The sequence below is a fragment of the Carex rostrata genome, chromosome 19 (genome assembly GCF_964058835.1).
Source record: "Carex rostrata chromosome 19, lpCarRost1.2, whole genome shotgun sequence".
Classification (NCBI taxonomy): domain Eukaryota; kingdom Viridiplantae; phylum Streptophyta; class Magnoliopsida; order Poales; family Cyperaceae; genus Carex; species Carex rostrata.
The window spans coordinates 4,755,345-4,775,781 of record NC_135936.1 but is presented as its reverse complement, the minus strand read 5'-3'; the positions used below and the strand labels follow the sequence as shown (position 1 = coordinate 4,775,781).

Here is a 20,437-nt window from a genome sequence, read left to right as displayed (position 1 = left end):
ATTTCAATTCCCTCTCATCCCCCACGGCCCCACCCCACAGAGTTATAATTGAGCTGAATTTTATTTACAGAGTGGTTTTAACTGCAAGCAGCGCTCATCCTATTTAATTACAAGAGCTTCCATATGAGTAGTAAATTGCATAAAGCTTAAAACGCTCTGTTCTCTTTACAAAAATAAATCTAACATATTCAAAATAAATCTAACATTTTCAAAAATAAATCTAACCTATTCAAAATAAATCTAACATTTACAAAAATAAATCTACAAAACAGAAATTAAAAAACAGAAATAAAAAACAGAAATAAAATAACAGAAATTAAAAAACAGAAACAAAAAAACAGAAATTAAAAAACAGAAATTAAAAAACAGAAAATAAATATAACCTATTCAAAATAAATCTAAAAAACAAAAATTAAATCTAACCTATTCAAAATAAATCTAACATTTTCAAAAATAAATCTAACCTATTCAAAATAAATCTAACATTTACAAAAATAAATCTAAAAAACAGAAATAAAAAAACAGAAACAAAAAAACAGAAATTAAAAAACAGAAATTAAAAAACAGAAACAAAAAAACAGAAATTAAAAAACAGAAATTAAATCTAACCTATTCAAAATAAATCTAACATTTTCAAAAAAAAATCTAACATTTTCAAAAATAAAATCTAGCATCAAAACAAATTTAATTACTTTACATCTAACAAATCTAACATAAACTAAATAAATCTAACATTTTCAATAAATCTAACAAATCTAAATATCTAATAAACGGAACGGATAGTCCACGGATACGGATACGGATAGTCCACGGATACGGATTCAAATACGGATATAAAACGAATAATGGTCGGATAATTAAGATATATTAACTTCTAAGATAAAAATATTAATTATAATATTGAAGAGATAAGAGATGATATGTTGATATATTATATATATAAAATAAAAGAATGGAAACAAAAGTTAAAGTGATGTAGTGAAGAGATAAGAGATGATATATTGATATATATTATATATATAAAATAAAAGAATGGTAACAAAAGTTAAAGTGGTGTAGTGGTTTGATGCTAAGCCTTGATCCTAGAGGACAGGGGTTCGAATCCCAGCTCAAGCAAATTTGTTTTAGCGCTGAAGGTCCTCCTAGCGGGTCCGCCTCAGCAATTGGGTTCGCCTAGCGGGTCTAGGTCCGGTCCGGTCCTGTCCGGGTGGGTCGGGTCTGGATGGCACCGGGTGGGGGGGGGGGCCGGGGGGGGGGGGAAACACAAATTTGAATTTTGAAGGGGCAATGAACAGTGGTCGGGTATACGGGTACGGGTACTCGGGTATACGGATACGGGTACTCGGGTACGGGTATAGTCGGGTACGGGTTTAGTCGGGTAGGGTAAGGTCGGGTATGGGTCCAAAAATGTGAGTCCGGTCCGGTTTTTGCCCTTACCCGCGTACCCGCGTACCCGACCCATACCCGGGCTCGGGTACGGGTACCCCGGGCGGCGGGCACGGGCGGGTAGGGTAGGGTATACCCGTTAAGGGTATTGTTAATCCTCTAATTGCTGGTGAGGATAAGCTATTTTTTTTTTTTTTTTGTAGTTCTAAAAATCACCTTTTTTAGATCAATTTTCAGATAACAAAGGAGGGATAAGAATCTTACAAAAGGGTTCCACATGTCATTGACCCAATAGAATGCTTCTTGTTTTATTTTAATTTTTGGATATGCTTGGTTTATGGTGAGCTCATGATTTTTTTCATGTTTTGGTCTATATGGTATGGGTGTACCCAAAATGAATGTGTCACATTAAATTAGGAGTTCAAATTAATTCAAATGGTGGCTCTATAACAGTGGGCTCCACTGGTCGGGTTGTCACCTAACACATTCAAATTGCACCCAAATGTGCGTTAAATCTTGTAAAATTCATATAAAATTAACTGTTTGCAGGTTTTCCCCGTTCTTCATATTGAAATTCTCGGTTTAATGCATAGAACATTATTATGGATTTTATTTTTAATAAAACCAAATCTCATTTTTGTGAATTGAAAAAAAAATAGATATTAAGGCATTGAATCGACCTGATAAGCTAATGGGTTTGAACAGATAAGGTATTTGAATCCAATTTCTGCCCCTCCCAGGCAAAAATCTTGCGTTTACCCCTGTCAGTTAGGGGTGGCAACAAGCTGGCTCGATTTGAACTCAGCTTGTTAATTATGGACCGAGTTACAGCCGAGCGAACTGAATCTAAGCATCAGAGTTAAAACACTAACATTTTTCTCAGTTTGAAATCGTGACAATTCAGTCTGAGCAGGCTTTTGAGTCTGATTTGATCTTATTTTAAGAATAAAATGAATTCTACATTTTTTTTAATCGAGATGAACCAAATTGGACTGAGCTCAACAGTATAAAATGTACACAAATTCTTACAAACACAAATTGATGCCTAACCGAGCTGGCGAGCAAGCTAGGCCCCAGCTTGAACTCATTAATTCTGAACCGAGCTAGTGGCAAGCTGGCTCGTTAACAGTTTGGTCCAGTAATGAACAAGCTGTTAGCGAGCGAGTAAGGTGTAAGTCACAATCGAGCCACGAGCTACGAGCTTTTTTGCCACCCTTACTCACAATGAAACACTAGATAAAGGAGCTCGAAATAATGTTGTTTTCATCCTTCAATCATTCTTCATATTTTAAAAATATGAAGTATTAAAATGTTCAAATATTTGATCTGAACCATTCAATATAATTTTGGAGATCAAATTTTATATTTTTTTAAGAACAAATTTCTATTTTTTAGATAAATACAAATTATTGTTTTTTATAAAATTATGAGTCATTTAAAAACAATAATTTTTTATCTAACTAGACAAAGTAAAAAAAAATAAAAAAATATATATAAATTTTGATCTTTAAACATATTTTAATATGAAAATCAATTGTTTGAACTTTAAAAATTAATATAAAAATGTGAGACGTGATTGGGATACACAAAAACGAGACATTTTAACCTACAAAGTTTATTATTAGTTTTTTTAGACATTTTTTTTTGTTTGGTAAAAGTAGTTCGGAATTTAAGACTTATGAGTTATGATTAACAACATAACTTTGATTTACAATAATATTTCAATTTATATTATAATAAATTATTTAATGCAAGATATTTAGGAAAGAAAGTTAAGAATTGTAATATTTTATTTTACGAAACAAATATATTTATTAAATATTCAATCTAGCTAGATTCGTCTAAAACTCCATAATTGATAAATAAGTTATAAATATTTTTCTATCCAGATGGAAGTACTAGAACCGAGGGTCTACTATTCAACGTAAATTCTGGATTCGGATTTGATCCGATTTTTTTTTTTTAAAAGTTACACATCAAAATGTAGACTCAATTTCTTTTTCTTTTTTGGGGAAAGTTGGAGGTCGAGATTTTATTTCAGAAATATAGATTCGTGTATTATTATTCAATTAATTTTTAAAATAAAGATGAAAAATAAGTCTTCTACTATTAAATATTTTATTCAAATTTTGAATGTGTAATTTCTCAGAGAACATTAACTTTAGCTATTATATTAAAGTTTGATTTTCGTAGATTCAAATATTTTTTGAATAAAAATTCAAATATAGTATCTCTCTTTACGATGTTTAAAATTGTGATTACATCTCTCTCGCAGTACTCAAAACAAATCACAATTTGAAGTTGCCTGATAAGTTCATTAATGTTACGGTTAGGAGTGAATTCAGAATTTCCGTCAGATGGGCGGGGTGCTATAAAGCAGATAATCGGGTTCAAACTTATTAGCTAATCAAATACTAGATAAAAACAAATGCTCTTATTTCTAATTATCAATCATAATTCAAAAAGTTTATCATAGTTTTAACCATAAAAGTAACATTAATTACAAATCAAAAGTCCAAAAGAGAGCAAATAAACACTACAGCAAATCCCACTTTCTGCGACCGGTTTTCCGGTCGCAGAAAGTATAGGCGCCGGTTGCAGAAAATCAATCCGGTCGCAGAAAATGAAAAACGGTCGCTAATACCCCGGTCGCTGAAAGCATTGTCGCAGATACCCTCCTGATGACGTCACCGGTCTCTGAATGACGTCATCCGGTCGCTGATAATATCAAATAATAGCTCAATTCGAATATAATATCAAATAATCATAACATACATAATAGCTTGATTTGAATTTAATATCAAATATCGTACAACAATTCAATATTGACATACAACATGATATCATATAACATAAATAAAAAATCATGACATACATATACACACATTGAGTTCTCTCCGAGCATGATGATCGGCTATGAATCTAACAAATGCAAATGATAGTAACACCAATTAATAAAGGGTACCAATGAAGAATGACTTATTGCGAGAAATTTCAGCTTCAAACGATAAGCCGATTGATGCAATATGGTCCTACGCATGCTTCACGAAAAGGGGCGTAACTTTTGATCCGTCCGTCGGATCGGGCTGAAATTTTGACATGACCTCCACAGCCCCAAATCCAAGCTAACTTACTTTTCAGCCCGATCCGACCGTCGGATATAGATTTTTCGAATTTTCTTTACAATTTCAGAGTTTTTAGGGTCTTTTCATGCATGCGGGCTCAGATTCGCGATCCGAGTCTTCCTTCATGGACTTTTTAACCTTTTTTTATAATTTTAGAGTTTTTAGGGTCTTTTTTTATAATTTTAGAATTTTTTTATGTTTTTAGGGTTCTGTTTGCTTTTTTGTGAGAAATGATAAAGAAAATGCAATAAGTCATTGTACCATACCAAACATAATTAATTAACAGCAATGAAATAACACAATAAAAATAGTATAAGATGGTTTGATTACAGTATAAGATGGTTTATGCATATTAATAATTTATGCATATTAATAATTCAGTATAAGATGGTTTAATTACCTGTGCAGTGAGTTCATTGGAAGAGTTTGCATGACCAGTATCATTGCTATAAGCCTTGACCAGATGGATATTATCAATCCAATCAGAGTTCTCCCCCTTCAATTCTGCAGTACCACAGATTAACCTAATTCCCCCCTTCAATTCTGCGAATAAATATATTTAATTGACAATTCTACAACAATTAACAAGCACAGATTGTCTAAACTACAATTAACAAGCACAGATTTGTACCTTTTCTGGTAATAAGAGAGCAATATAAATCTAAATTCAAATAAAATAAATTCAATGAAATTCAGCCAAAAAAAAAAATTCCTAAAACTTATGACTTTCCAAAATATAATACAATTAGAATCTGAGATTTTGCAAGACTATAATACCAGCAATTGAATACTCCGTTAAAGTGCAGCCGATTTCGAGTTACGCGAGGTCGAGAGCACGAGAGACAGAGAGTCTGAAGCGATAGTCGCACAGTGGAGAGAGAGGAGGAATCAACGAGATAGGCTTTGAGAGAGGGAGCAGAATGGAAGGTGGCGGGATTCGGGGGTTCCGGTGCGCGCAGAGATGAGTGGTGGTGTTACGTTACGAAATTTTTACAATTAAATTCAAATGAATTAAAAGCAAGAATCAAGTTAATTGTGTTAACAAAATGAAAGTTAAAACCTTAATTTAGGTTCCTCTAATTAAGTAAGTTAAGTGTGAATCGAAACCGCGTCGAAATTTCGAGAATTTGAGACTTTACAGGCTCACTGCGTCCGCACTGGTAGGTGACTGCGGGTGACTGACCCGCACTGACTTCTGTTTTCCTTAAATTGCCTTTGAAATTTCTGTGAGTGCGGGTGACGCCACCCGCACTGCGGGTGGGTGCGGCCGCACTCATGATTTTCTGTGTTGAACTGAAATTGGCTAAGTACTGAGTGCGGGTGAGGCCACCCGCACTGCGGGTCAGTGCGTCCGCATTACGCTCGGACTTTTTCTGAAATTCTGCCAAAAATCTACTAAGTTCTGAGTGCGGGTGAAGTGACCCGCACTGCGGGTGAAGCCACCCGCACTGCGGGTGATTTCTGTGTTAAAATTCATTCCAAAAATCTACTAAGTTCTGACTGCGGGTGAAGCCACCCGCACTACGGGTGATTTCTGTGTTAAAATTCATTCCAAAAATCTACTAAGTTCTGACTGCGGGTGAAGCCACCCGCACTGCGGGTGATTTCTGTGTTAAAATTTATTCCAAAAATCTACTAAGTTCTGACTGCGGGTGAAGCCACCCGCACTGCGGGTGATTTCTGTGTTAAAATTCATGCTGAAAACTGACTAAGTGCTGAGTGCGGGTGAAGTGACCCGCACTGCGGGTGGAGGACCCGCACCGACACCGATTTTTGCACTGGAAAGTGCTGGAAGGACCTACAAACTGTCGAGTGCGTCCGCACTCAGATCCAGTGCGGGTGAGTGATTCGCACTGGGTGATTCCAAGGGCTTATTTGCATAATTCCTGCTCTCTCTCTCTCTCTCCCACTTCATTCCTTTACCATTTTAAGTGAAATTTCTGCCAAGAGAGAAGAAAAAGAGCGAGAGAGTTTCCCGTTCCTCTCAAACCCCCGATTGTTGCGAGAAATCGAAACCGGAACCAAGTAAACGCCCGTGGATCTCTTCTAACTCTCCTATTCGGTATTCTTTTCTCTTTTTGTTTCTCTCTAAAATCTACGATTTCTCGATTTCTCTGGTTTTCGTTTTAAACTCGAGATTTGTGTTCGAATTGCTCGAGGACTAGTTCCTCTACACTCCTTGGTTGTTTATTTGTCAATCTTTTTCCCGATTTCCTCCGATTTGTGAAATCTGATTTCTAGGGTTTCGTGCCAGAAATGAAAGTTGGCATAATCGTGATTTGATTTGTTTAACCCGACCAATTAGACTTGTAATCGGTAGGGTTGCCTCTTGATCGTGAATTTTTAGAACGTTTAACGGTTAAATTGAGGTTTTGACCAAATTAGGGTTAACCCAAAGGTAAATTGAATTGAACCGAGAACCAAAGTAGTGAAACGGTGAATGAATGGTAACCTAAGTGGAATTGTGTAGGGTTTGAGGGACCCAGAAGTAAGTTGTGTGAGTTTTAAAGGTTTTTGAGTAAGAAAGAAGGAACCGAAAAGAACCGATACCAAAGCATAAGAATTGAATTAGGATTGTATGAACCATTGGTAAACTAAAAGTGAATGTATAGACCACTGAACCCGAATTAAACCAAGTATACGTATAATATAGGTGTAGGCTCGGTCGAGCAAGACTTAACGAGGCAATTCGAGACGCCTGATCCATAACTAAGCGGTACGCTCGTCTTAAACAGGTGCGGGATTCTTGGACTTGTTTGATACTTTATTTTCAGGAATTAAACTGTGTTTTCGTTTGTCATGTTGAATATCATTGATTGCATCACTGAATTGCGTAGTGCATTTGCATAGCCCAATTAAATTAAACTCGAATTGATCTGAATTGAATGATTTGCATGCTGGTATGGTTATAGGTTATGTTGATCTATTGTGATCTGATTTTGATTTAAAGTCACCACGAGTGGAATTGATATGTGTGTGAATGGATTTACGAAGTTAAGCACTTGGATCCAATTAATTTGCCAAGTCGGGCTGTATGCTGACTTGGATTCCCAGGATCCTAAATGGCCTTAGGTGAACGGCCCTCGATATTCCCAGTACCGGTTGGGACGAGGGAGGGTGATTATGTTATGAGATGTGATTGGAAATCGTGGGTGACATGTGTAACGTCTATGGCTCGGTGGCATTCTCCTACGTGTTAATGCATTTGAAAGGTCGATTGAATATGACGAATATTGGAAACGATTCTAAAAAAAAGGATTTTCTTTATATGATTCGAACCAGACCTTAATAAACTGTTAAGCCAAGCGATTGCAGATGGGTGTCAGATAAAGGGTCCAGCGGTTGGCCATCTGTAGGTGTCAGTAACCCTACAGATGTGGGTTTGATAATGGTTCAGCTCGAAAGAACATCTGTAATTGCTACAAGCCTTATTGAATTGAGTTATTGAATTGAGTTAAGCCAAAATATATGTTGTGTTTGAAATTCATCTTGGAAATTCCGTAAACTGTGTTTCAGGTTGATTAAACTGTTGTCGAGCATTGGCATTCTGTTATTTATGATTATATATATATCTGTTTGAACTGTTATTGTTTGGGTTTCATTTTTGAATATAGAGTTTGATTGCAAGTCCAATAATCTAAACTGTGGCAACTTTCGCACTGAGAATTTATTCTCACCCCCACCCTTCCGGTTATTTTACAGGTACTTGTGCGACTGATTTCGGAGAGGCACGAGAGTAGTAGGCCTTAGTAGCTTACCAGTATATGACCCTAGATATGTTTTGTTGTATATATTTAGGGTAGGTCTCGTGGTTGGTATCCGGATGAGATACTTTTGTTGTATGATATTCTGACCAGACTGTGTACTCTGATTTGTGTATCTATAAACTTAGTTTATCATATTGAATGCTTAATTGTTGAGTAAGATTTGAATAGCCTTGTAAGTATACACGGCGTTGTATGCTTACGGCGGGAGACTGTTACGACCCGTGGCCGCGGGGTGTGACAGGTGGCGACGCAGAGATGAGCGTGAGAGAGAGAGAAAAGGGCGGGTTAGGGTTGCGTTCCGGCGCGGGCGGGCGCACTTTATTTTTTTCACCAAAACTTTCAGCGACTGGTGAAGGCGCCGGTCGCAGATACGGTCGCTAAAAGTAATGGTCGCCGCTGATTTTTTGTTTTTCTATTTTTTTTTAGAAAAATTAACTATCTGCGACCGGCGTCAGTACCGGTCGCTGATACCGGTCGCAGAAAAACCATTTTGCTGTAGTGAAAATTTCAGAGAAAAATGGGACAAAATCGGTCTGAATCTATAAATTCTTATGAAATTTCAAAATCCAAAGAAAAACAATTGCTCCTCCCTCCTGACCTAAGCTGGATTCGTCCCTGATTACAACGTTACTCGTATAAATCAATCAAAAGACTAAGCTGCTGGCCTGAGAGGATGTGTGCTCGTTCAAGTTGGTTGTAAATTGGAACTCAATTTTCTATATTTTTTTTTCTAGTATGATTTCAAGCAATTGCTTTGAAGCATATACTACAAGAATTTTAGTATATTACACTAATATAAGTAGCCTAAACAAAGAAAAACTGCAAAAGAAAAGTAACACAGGCAATATAGTACAAACTGGTTCAAATTTCCTCTTTTTGTTGCGGTTCTTTTGAATGATGAAGAATACTCACAATTCAAATTTTTTTTTTTTTTTCAAACAGACAATCTGAATCACTTAATATTATTTTTATATTAAAATGTATTTGGAGACCAACTTTTTTTTCTAATTTACTATTTTCTATATATGTAAAAAATCATTATTATTAATAGTCCAGAATCTTCTAAGACATACAAAGTTTAATCTCTAAATATATTTTAATAGCCTTGTAAGATTTGAATAGCCTTGTAAGTATACACGGCGTTGTATGCTTACGGCGGGAGACTGTTACGACCCGTGGCCGCGGGGTGTGACAGCTCTCTTCGGTGGTATCAGAGCTCAAGGTTTTAAGCCCTAACCAGACTGATAGGATACGTGAGTGGGGTACGTTATACTTGGGGTTGTCACGGTTAACGACTTGTTCGTTCTATGAAATGAGTATATGCAAATTGAATGAATATTTTCTTATTATTTAAGAGTTATGGAAGGACGTCGCAGTAGGGGACGACCTAGAATCAGGAATCATGATCCTATCCTGGATCCACCCAACGAGCCAGTCGTTCAAGCGAGTGAGGCTGGATCTGCTGGGCCTGAGGTCCAGAGAGTTGATCTTGGACCTGGAGGTGCGCAGAACCGGGATCGAGACCTAGATGATAGGTTGATTGCGGCTTACGAGAGAGGCCGCCAGGCAGAGAGGCGTGAGGTGGTGCCGGAGGTTCAAAGAGGTGCTCCTGAGGAGTTCAGAAGGTTGTATGACTCCTTCATGCGCCTTCATCCGCCTCGTTTTGACGGCACCGGTGAGTATGCCGCTGCTGAAGAATGGCTCGCAAGCATGAATGCAAAGCTGGTGCTATGTCGAGCACCAGAACAGGATATGGTGGAGCTGGCAGAGCAGCAGTTGGAGAGTGGTGCGAGGTATTGGTGGGATGGGGCCCGACGTAGTTATGTCGGGGAGGAAGTGAAGATTCCATGGGAGTGGTTTGAGCAACAATTCACCCGACGGTTTCTGAGTAATATCCAGCGAGAGGCGCTGCGGAGGAAATTTCTGGACTTAAGGCAGAGTGGGCGAGCAGTGGCAGATTATAACAACGAGTTTCTCGCCTTGTCCAGGTACGCAATAGATGTGCAGACAGATGTGGTGAGGTACCATAGGCAGTACCTGGACGGGTTGGATGGGGGGATATCGATGATTGTGGATACCCCTATGGCTACTGAGCTGCAGGCCATGATGGATCACGCTGAGCAAGTGGAGTTGCACAGCAAGAGAAGAAGGTTGGAGATGACGGAGAGGAATGTGAAACAGAGGGAGGACCAAAACCGACGGTTTAGGTCAAGGGGAGGACCGTCGACAGCTAGACCACCCCCGAGACAGTTTATGGCATCTAGACCCCCTCCTAGACAGATAGCAGGACCGGTACTCCGGCCGGGTTTTGTTTCAGTGTGGTGCCGTTCGTGCAACCAGGCACACTCTGAGATAGATTGCAGACGCCGCAACCAAGCATGCTACACCTGCGGCAGTATGGAGCATTGGGCGAGAGAGTGCCCGAATGCGGCACTAGGGTTTCCCAGAGACAGCGGTGGTAGAGGGCCCATGGGACGTGGATCCGGTAGACCACCATTTCGTGGTCGAGGTGCTTCTCAGACCAGCGGAGGCAGGATTGGAGGTCGAGTGGCTGCCCACGCGCTTGGTATAGCAGAGGTGGCATATGACACAACGAGGGCTCTGGAGGAAGGTGAAGGCTCGAAACCGGCTGATTCTCGAGCTGAGGTGATGACAGGTATACTTTCTATCTCCAATGAGAGTGCATATTGTTTGATAGATACTGGGTGTAGCCATTCCATTGTATCGAAGGCTTGGGTAGAAAAGTATAACTGGTCAACTGAAACCAATAACCAAGTCCTGAGTGTTCAAACCCCTTTCGGTTCGACTGACCAAAAAATAACCATATGCCGAAACCGAAAAGTCAGGGTTGATGGAAGGGATCTCGAGATAGACCTGTTGGTTATGGAGATCACGGGTTACGACGTTCTATTGGGGATGGATTGGTTAACAAGACATGCCGCGACGATCGACTGTCCGCACCGCAGGATTTGTTTTGTGACCGCAAAAGGTAGTATGCCGTGCATGATGAACTGCAGAAAGGTTGGAGGGGTAATACCATGCATTTCGGCTGTGGAAGTTAGGCATCTGATCGATTCAGGATGCACTGCATATTTGGCGGCAATAGTGTACACTACTGCAGAAGTTCCTGAGATGAGTACGATTCCAGTGGTGTCGGAATTCGTGGACGTGTTTCCGGAGGAAATAGTAGGGGTACCACCGGAACGAGAAGTGGAGTTTGGCATTGAAGTGGTACCAGGTATGACGCCAATTTCAAAGAGTCCGTATCGGATGGCTCCTGCAGAATTGAAAGAACTCAAGGCCCAATTAGAAGAGATGCTGGAAAGCGGGTTTATTAGACCAAGCACATCTCCATGGGGTGCTCCGGTGTTGTTTGTGAGGAAGAAGGATGGTACCTTGCGGTTATGTATCGACTACCGCGAATTGAACAAGGTGACCGTCAAGAATAGATACCCGTTACCCCGAATCGACGACTTGTTTGATCAGCTGCAAGGATCTTCGATCTACTCCAAGATAGACCTGAGAACTGGGTACCACCAGCTGAGAATACGTCCGACTGATTAAGAAAAAACAGCCTTCCGAACACGCTACGGGCACTACGAATATCTGGTTTTGCCGTTTGGGCTAACGAACGCTCCAGCTGCATTTATGGATATGATGCAGCGAGTGTTTCATGATCTGTTGGATTCAACTGTGGTGGTGTTTATCGATGACATCCTGGTATACTCAAGGTCACGAGAAGAGCACGAGGTACATCTGCGGATAGTGTTGCAGAGGTTGAGAGATCATCAACTATTCGCGAAATTTTCGAAGTGTGAGTTCTGGCTTGAGAAGGTAGCATTTCTAGGTCACGTGATATCAGGAGAAGGGTTGGCAGTAGACTCAGAAAAGATTCGGGCGGTGACTGATTGGAAGAGACCAGAGACAGTTACGGAGATTCGCAACTTTCTGGGGCTAGCAGGTTATTATAGAAGGTTCGTACTTGGATTCTCACAGTTAGCTGCTCCCCTTACGAAGCTGTTTCATAAAGGTGTGAAGTTCGAGTGGGGTGCCACTCAAGATCAAAGCTTTGAGGAGTTGAAGAATCGGTTGGTATCTGCACCGGTTCTTGCCATGCCTATTACTGACGAGGAGTATACGGTCTACACTGATGCATCCGGATCTGGTTTGGGATGTGTGTTGATGCAGAAGGACCATGTTATAGCGTATGCCTCTCGGCAGTTGCGATCGCACGAACAGAATTACCCGACCCATGATTTGGAGCTAGCTGCAGTGATTTTTGCCTTAAAGATTTGGCGGCATTACTTGTATGGAGTAAGGTGCCGTATCTTCACGGATCACCAAAACTTGAAGTATATCTTCACTCAACGGGAGCTAAATTTGAGGCAGAGGAGATGGTTGGAATTGATGAAGGACTATGATCTGGATATCCAGTATCACGCGGGGAAGGCTAATGTGGTAGCAGATGCACTAAGTAGGAAGAGTCAGATAAATCTGGCATCGATTATCACTAGTGAGGCACATCTTCTCGAAGAAATGCGAAGAATGAGTCTGCATGTAGGTGCATCCCGTGAGTTTGCATTGGAAACCTCATCTCGATTGATTGGAGATAGCAATGGTGCAGGTACATCAACAGTTGCCTCGATTATCTTGGCCGCGGTCGAGGTTCGACCAGAGTTACATGAGCAGATTCGAGCAGCACAACAAGAGGACCCAAAGTGCCAGCAGTTTCGGCAACATTTTGAGTCAAATGCAGACTCGCCATTCCAACTCCACGAAGATGGTATTCTGCGGTTCCATGACCGCATATGCGTTCCGAATGACTCCGGTCTGAAGAATCTAATTCTGTCAGAAGCACATGACTCGGGGTATACCATTCACCCTGGTGAAGTCAAGATGTACCAAGATCTAAAGCGACACTTCTGGTGGCCAAAGATGAAAAGAAACGTGCAAAACTATGTGGAGAAATGTCAGGTCTGTCAGCAAGTCAAAGCAGATAGACGGAAGAGGGCGGGATTACTAAGACCTCTGGAGATACCCATGCGGAAATTTGAGTCGATCACTATGGACTTCGTGACTGGATTTCCGAGAACCGTTGGACGATATGATGCCATATGGGTGATAGTGGATCGGCTGACGAAGATTGCACACTTCATTCCACTCCGGATCGAGACATCCGGAAGAGAGCTAGCCGATCTGTTCTTGCAATACCAGTTTAAATACCACGGATGTTCGCGGCACATCGTCTCCGACCGAGACACTCGATTCACCTCTCACTTTTGGGAAAGCTTTCAAGAAGCTATGGGCACGAAATTGAGATTCAGTACAGCCCATCATCCGCAAACCGATGGTCAATCCGAACGAACAATCCAAACATTGGAGGACATGCTTCGATCCTGTGCTTTAAGTTTCCGAGAATCCTGGATCAACCATTTGTACTTGGTAGAGTTCGCGTACAACAATAGCTACCATTCGAGTATCGGAATGTCAACACAAGAAGCTCTTACAGGACAGCAGTGTCGCACACCGCTGTGGTGGGGACCCGCAGGTACGTACTCACCTACCGGGCCTCAAATGTTAGAAGAGATTGCCGAAAAGACGAAAGTCGTTTTGAGTCGGCTTAAGTCGGCCCAAGAGCGACAAAAGAAATATGCGGATGTGCATCGAAGACCGTTGGAATTTCAAGAAGGGGATCACGTGTGGCTTCGAGTTTCACCTGTCAGGGGTGTACACCGATTTGGCGTATCAGGCAAGTTGAGTCCTAGATATATCGGACCGTTTCAAATTATGAGACGAATGGGACCGGTAGCATATGAGCTTGCATTGCCACCAGCATTGGACCGGGTTCATCCGGTGTTTCATGTGTCACAATTACGCCGGTACGTACGAGATCCATCTCATTGCATTGATCACTCCGACTTGCATGTCCAAGATGACTTGTCCTATCAAGAAGAGCCAATGCAGATATTGGACCGAAAAGAACAGCAACTTCGGAGCAAGGCGATCAAACTTGTTCTGGTCAAATGGGGACGCCATTCGACTAAGGAAGCGACGTGGGAACATGAGGAAAGCATACGTGAGAAGTATCCGGAACTATTCAACGACTCAGGTACGGAATTTAGTTCAGAGGACTGAACTTTATTCTAAGGGGGGGGAGAAATGTTACGTTACGAAATTTTTACAATTAAATTCAAATGAATTAAAAGCAAGAATCAAGTTAATTGTGCTAACAAAATGAAAGTTAAAACCTTAATTTAGGTTCCTCTAATTAAGTAAGTTAAGTGTGAATCGAAACCGCGTCGAAATTTCGAGAATTTGAGACTTTACAGGCTCACTGCGTCCGCACTGGTAGGTGACTGCGGGTGACTGACCCGCACTGACTTCTGTTTTCCTTAAATTGCCTTTGAAATTTCTGTGAGTGCGGGTGACGCCACCCGCACTGCGGGTGGGTGCGGCCGCACTCATGATTTTCTGTGTTGAACTGAAATTGGCTAAGTACTGAGTGCGGGTGAGGCCACCCGCACTGCGGGTCAGTGCGTCCGCATTACGCTCGGACTTTTTCTGAAATTCTGCCAAAAATCTACTAAGTTCTGAGTGCGGGTCAAATGACCCGCACTGCGGGTGATTTCTGTGTTAAAATTCATTCCAAAAATCTACTAAGTTCTGACTGCGGGTGAAGCCACCCGCACTACGGGTGATTTCTGTGTTAAAATTCATTCCAAAAATCTACTAAGTTCTGACTGCGGGTGAAGCCACCCGCACTGCGGGTGATTTCTGTGTTAAAATTTATTCCAAAAATCTACTAAGTTCTGACTGCGGGTGAAGCCACCCGCACTGCGGGTGATTTCTGTGTTAAAATTCATGCTGAAAACTGACTAAGTGCTGAGTGCGGGTGAAGTGACCCGCACTGCGGGTGGAGGACCCGCACCGACACCGATTTTTGCACTGGAAAGTGCTGGAAGGACCTACAAACTGTCGAGTGCGTCCGCACTCAGATCCAGTGCGGGTGAGTGATCCGCACTGGGTGATTCCAAGGGCTTATTTGCATAATTCCTGCTCTCTCTCTCTCTCTCCCACTTCATTCATTTACCATTTTAAGTGAAATTTCTGCCAAGAGAGAAGAAAAAGAGCGAGAGAGTTTCCCGTTCCTCTCAAACCCCCGATTGTTGCGAGAAATCGAAACCGGAACCAAGTAAACGCCCGTGGATCTCTTCTAACTCTCCTATTCGGTATTCTTTTCTCTTTTTGTTTCTCTCTAAAATCTACGATTTCTCGATTTCTCTGGTTTTCGTTTTAAACTCGAGATTTGTGTTCGAATTGCTCGAGGACTAGTTCCTCTACACTCCTTGGTTGTTTATTTGTCAATCTTTTTCCCGATTTCCTCCGATTTGTGAAATCTGATTTCTAGGGTTTCGTGCCAGAAATGAAAGTTGGCATAATCGTGATTTGATTTGTTTAACCCGACCAATTAGACTTGTAATCGGTAGGGTTGCCTCTTGATCGTGAATTTTTAGAACGTTTAACGGTTAAATTGAGGTTTTGACCAAATTAGGGTTAACCCAAAGGTAAATTGAATTGAACCGAGAACCAAAGTAGTGAAACGGTGAATGAATGGTAACCTAAGTGGAATTGTGTAGGGTTTGAGGGACCCAGAAGTAAGTTGTGTGAGTTTTAAAGGTTTTTGAGTAAGAAAGAAGGAACCGAAAAGAACCGATACCAAAGCATAAGAATTGAATTAGGATTGTATGAACCATTGGTAAACTAAAAGTGAATGTATAGACCACTGAACCCGAATTAAACCAAGTATACGTATAATATAGGTGTAGGCTCGGTCGAGCAAGACTTAACGAGGCAATTCGAGACGCCTGATCCATAACTAAGCGGTACGCTCGTCTTAAACAGGTGCGGGATTCTTGGACTTGTTTGATACTTTATTTTCAGGAATTAAACTGTGTTTTCGTTTGTCATGTTGAATATCATTGATTGCATCACTGAATTGCGTAGTGCATTTGCATAGCCCAATTAAATTAAACTCGAATTGATCTGAATTGAATGATTTGCATGCTGGTATGGTTATAGGTTATGTTGATCTATTGTGATCTGATTTTGATTTAAAGTCACCACGAGTGGAATTGATATGTGTGTGAATGGATTTACGAAGTTAAGCACTTGGATCCAATTAATTTGCCAAGTCGGGCTGTATGCTGACTTGGATTCCCAGGATCCTAAATGGCCTTAGGTGAACGGCCCTCGATATTCCCAGTACCGGTTGGGACGAGGGAGGGTGATTATGTTATGAGATGTGATTGGAAATCGTGGGTGACATGTGTAACGTCTATGGCTCGGTGGCATTCTCCTACGTGTTAATGCATTTGAAAGGTCGATTGAATATGACGAATATTGGAAACGATTCTAAAAAAAAGGATTTTCTTTATATGATTCGAACCAGACCTTAATAAACTGTTAAGCCAAGCGATTGCAGATGGGTGTCAGATAAAGGGTCCAGCGGTTGGCCATCTGTAGGTGTCAGTAACCCTACAGATGTGGGTTTGATAATGGTTCAGCTCGAAAGAACATCTGTAATTGCTACAAGCCTTATTGAATTGAGTTATTGAATTGAGTTAAGCCAAAATATATGTTGTGTTTGAAATTCATCTTGGAAATTCCGTAAACTGTGTTTCAGGTTGATTAAACTGTTGTCGAGCATTGGCATTCTGTTATTTATGATTATATATATATCTGTTTGAACTGTTATTGTTTGGGTTTCATTTTTGAATATAGAGTTTGATTGCAAGTCCAATAATCTAAACTGTGGCAACTTTCGCACTGAGAATTTATTCTCACCCCCATCCTTCCGGTTATTTTACAGGTACTTGTGCGACTGATTTCGGAGAGGCACGAGAGTAGTAGGCCTTAGTAGCTTACCAGTATATGACCCTAGATATGTTTTGTTGTATATATTTAGGGTAGGCCTCGTGGTTGGTATCCGGATGAGATACTTTTGTTGTATGATATTCTGACCAGACTGTGTACTCTGATTTGTGTATCTATAAACTTAGTTTATCATATTGAATGCTTAATTGTTGAGTAAGATTTGAATAGCCTTGTAAGTATACACGGCGTTGTATGCTTACGGCGGGAGACTGTTACGACCCGTGGCCGCGGGGTGTGACAGGTGGCGACGCAGAGATGAGCGTGAGAGAGAGAGAAAAGGGCGGGTTAGGGTTGCGTTCCGGCGCGGGCGGGCGCACTTTATTTTTTTCACCAAAACTTTCAGCGACTGGTGAAGGCGCCGGTCGCAGATACGGTCGCTAAAAGTAATGGTCGCCGCTGATTTTTTGTTTTTCTATTTTTTTTTAGAAAAATTAACTATCTGCGACCGGCGTCAGTACCGGTCGCTGATACCGGTCGCAGAAAAACCATTTTGCTGTAGTGAAAATTTCAGAGAAAAATGGGACAAAATCGGTCTGAATCTATAAATTCTTATGAAATTTCAAAATCCAAAGAAAAACAATTGCTCCTCCCTCCTGACCTAAGCTGGATTCGCCCCTGATTACAACGTTACTCGTATAAATCAATCAAAAGACTAAGCTGCTGGCCTGAGAGGATGTGTGCTCGTTCAAGTTGGTTGTAAATTGGAACTCAATTTTCTATATTTTTTTTTCTAGTATGATTTCAAGCAATTGCTTTGAAGCATATACTACAAGAATTTTAGTATATTACACTAATATAAGTAGCCTAAACAAAGAAAAACTGCAAAAGAAAAGTAACACAGGCAATATAGTACAAACTGGTTCAAATTTCCTCTTTTTGTTGCGGTTCTTTTGAATGATGAAGAATACTCACAATTCAAATTTTTTTTTTTTTTTTCAAACAGACAATCTGAATCACTTAATATTATTTTTATATTAAAATGTATTTGGAGACCAACTTTTTTTTCTAATTTACTATTTTCTATATATGTAAAAAATCATTATTATTAATAGTCCAGAATCTTCTAAGACATACAAAGTTTAATCTCTAAATATATTTTAATATAAAAATCATATTGAATCAATTGTTAAACTTAAAAAAAATATATAAAAAATATATGAGATATAATGGTGACAAATTTTTAACCCTACTCACTATCAATGCCAATCGTCTATCATATCATATATATGTGGTTCATATTTTTTCGATTATTGAATTTTTCACCAATACCATAAAGGGAAGCAACAAATGTCATTTCTTCACATGCATAAATATTAAATCAGCTGTCAAAATCTCTTTTGCTGTCAATACTTCAAATGGAAATCAATAGAAAAAGAAAACGCATTATTCATTTATTCTGGCCCCTGAATCATTAAAAAAAAAAAACACAATTGAACTCCATACGAGACACACGTTAACTACTTAATCGCCACACAATAATTTCGTAAAGTTTTTACTTCATCTGAAACGAAAATGACTCGACGGTGACACCGTGTCACTTTGATCATGTGACCCCACGGCTCATTGTCATTGACCAAATCGTTTTCATTTTTTTTCTTCCTGCACCCGGTGCACCACTTCGGTTAGCTTTGATTCTTGGGAGCAGATTTACAGCTTTCGTTGTAGCCACCCAGAAAGCCATTACGATATATTAATTGCATTGTAAAAAAAAAACATAAAGTCCTAATTGACAGAGAGAAATAGAAAATATTCATTGTGCCAACATGTTAAGTATGTAATTGTTAGAATTAAAAAAATATATATTTTAACTTACTAAATAAATGAGAAACTAAATCTTAAAACATAAAGACAACAAATTAAATAAATTGCAATGTTATGTAGCTGATTTTAATTTGAGGAAATCGATGTATCCCTTAATATGGGACACGTATCCTCTGCATTAACGTACCGTTTGAGTTAATTTATGAACCGTACGATCAGAATTCGAGTCAATCCAGCCCAAGCCTATAACACACGGGGCCCTTTAATATTAGTACAAATCTCAATCGGACGGTCCACATCTTAACTCAAAATTTGAGTTAATTCAGAGGATATGAATTCCCTTAATATGCCATATATCACATGCTTTAACTATGACTTTCCATCATTTGCTTTTTTTTTTTTTAATATATATGTTTTCACATTTTTGTAATTGATGATTGCTTTCACTCTTCTTCTTCTTTTTTTCTTTTGCCAGAATTTTTCCCACTAATATGCTCATCTAAAAAGAAATTTTAATTCTATAATCTAGAGAGTGTCCGAATTTAGTTCAAAACATAAAAGTATTCACTGTACCGATTGATATACATATAAGGACTCAGATTCTTATTTTTCTTCAAAAAAACTAAAGAGTGCAAATATAAATAGTTTTTTTAAGTAAAGGTTGGAGGTCAAGCCATTCAACTATTTAATACTTATTACAACAAAGGATTTCCTCAATCGGATTTCGAACCTATGACCTCTCACATAGAGACCATGTGTCTTTGCCACTACACCAAAGACTGGTTCTTAATATTCATAGTTTATAAATAGTTAATACATTCATTCTTAACATTCATAGATTATAAATAGTTAATACATTCATTCTTAACATTCATAGTTTCAGAATTAAGTGAGCCATTAGATAAAAATTACAATTATGAATACAAGAGAACACTCGAGCATATAGTATAAACACTTGCTGAATTCGTATATAATTACGAGTTTATTATTTTAATACTAAAGACCCGCATTCTGACACCTAAACATTTAGATATTTATTTATAAGAACAATTAATTTTAAACATTCACTCTCAACACCAAAATATCAATGTAGAAAAAAAATATAGCATATATTAATTCTTAAGACCAAAATTTAAAGTTTTAATTAATAAAGAGATACTGACAATGATGAGGATATCAGCATATATATAAACTCTCGCGGTGGAGGAGCAGAGGCAGCTATATCTATATATGATACAATGAGGTACATTGTACCTAATGTATCTACAATAAATTTGGGATTAGCTGCATCAGGACCATCTTTGGTCCTGGCCGGAGGAACAATTACTAAACGACTAGCATTGAATCTTCCCTAAGTTTAGGTACATGACACAAGAGTAATTAAAAAACTAACAGTTTTTATATAAACATCTATTATTATGTATACAAGCATTTTATTATGTAAGTACAAACGTTCATGAACAT

The 20,437-nt window shown here is 39.3% G+C and overlaps 1 protein-coding gene across 1 annotated transcript; it reads left to right on the top strand.

The window, feature by feature from the left end:
- Positions 1 to 4,353: 4,353 nt before the first annotated feature.
- On the top strand, positions 4,354 to 20,328 carry LOC144571954 (uncharacterized). The gene is made up of 6 exons (XM_078321349.1): positions 4,354 to 4,415; positions 9,658 to 10,934; positions 11,358 to 11,516; positions 11,919 to 12,256; positions 12,467 to 12,902; positions 20,258 to 20,328. The coding sequence occupies exons 1-6, from the start codon at positions 4,354 to 4,356 to the stop codon at positions 20,326 to 20,328; spliced, it is 2,343 nt and encodes a 780-aa protein (XP_078177475.1).
- Positions 20,329 to 20,437: the final 109 nt, after the last annotated feature.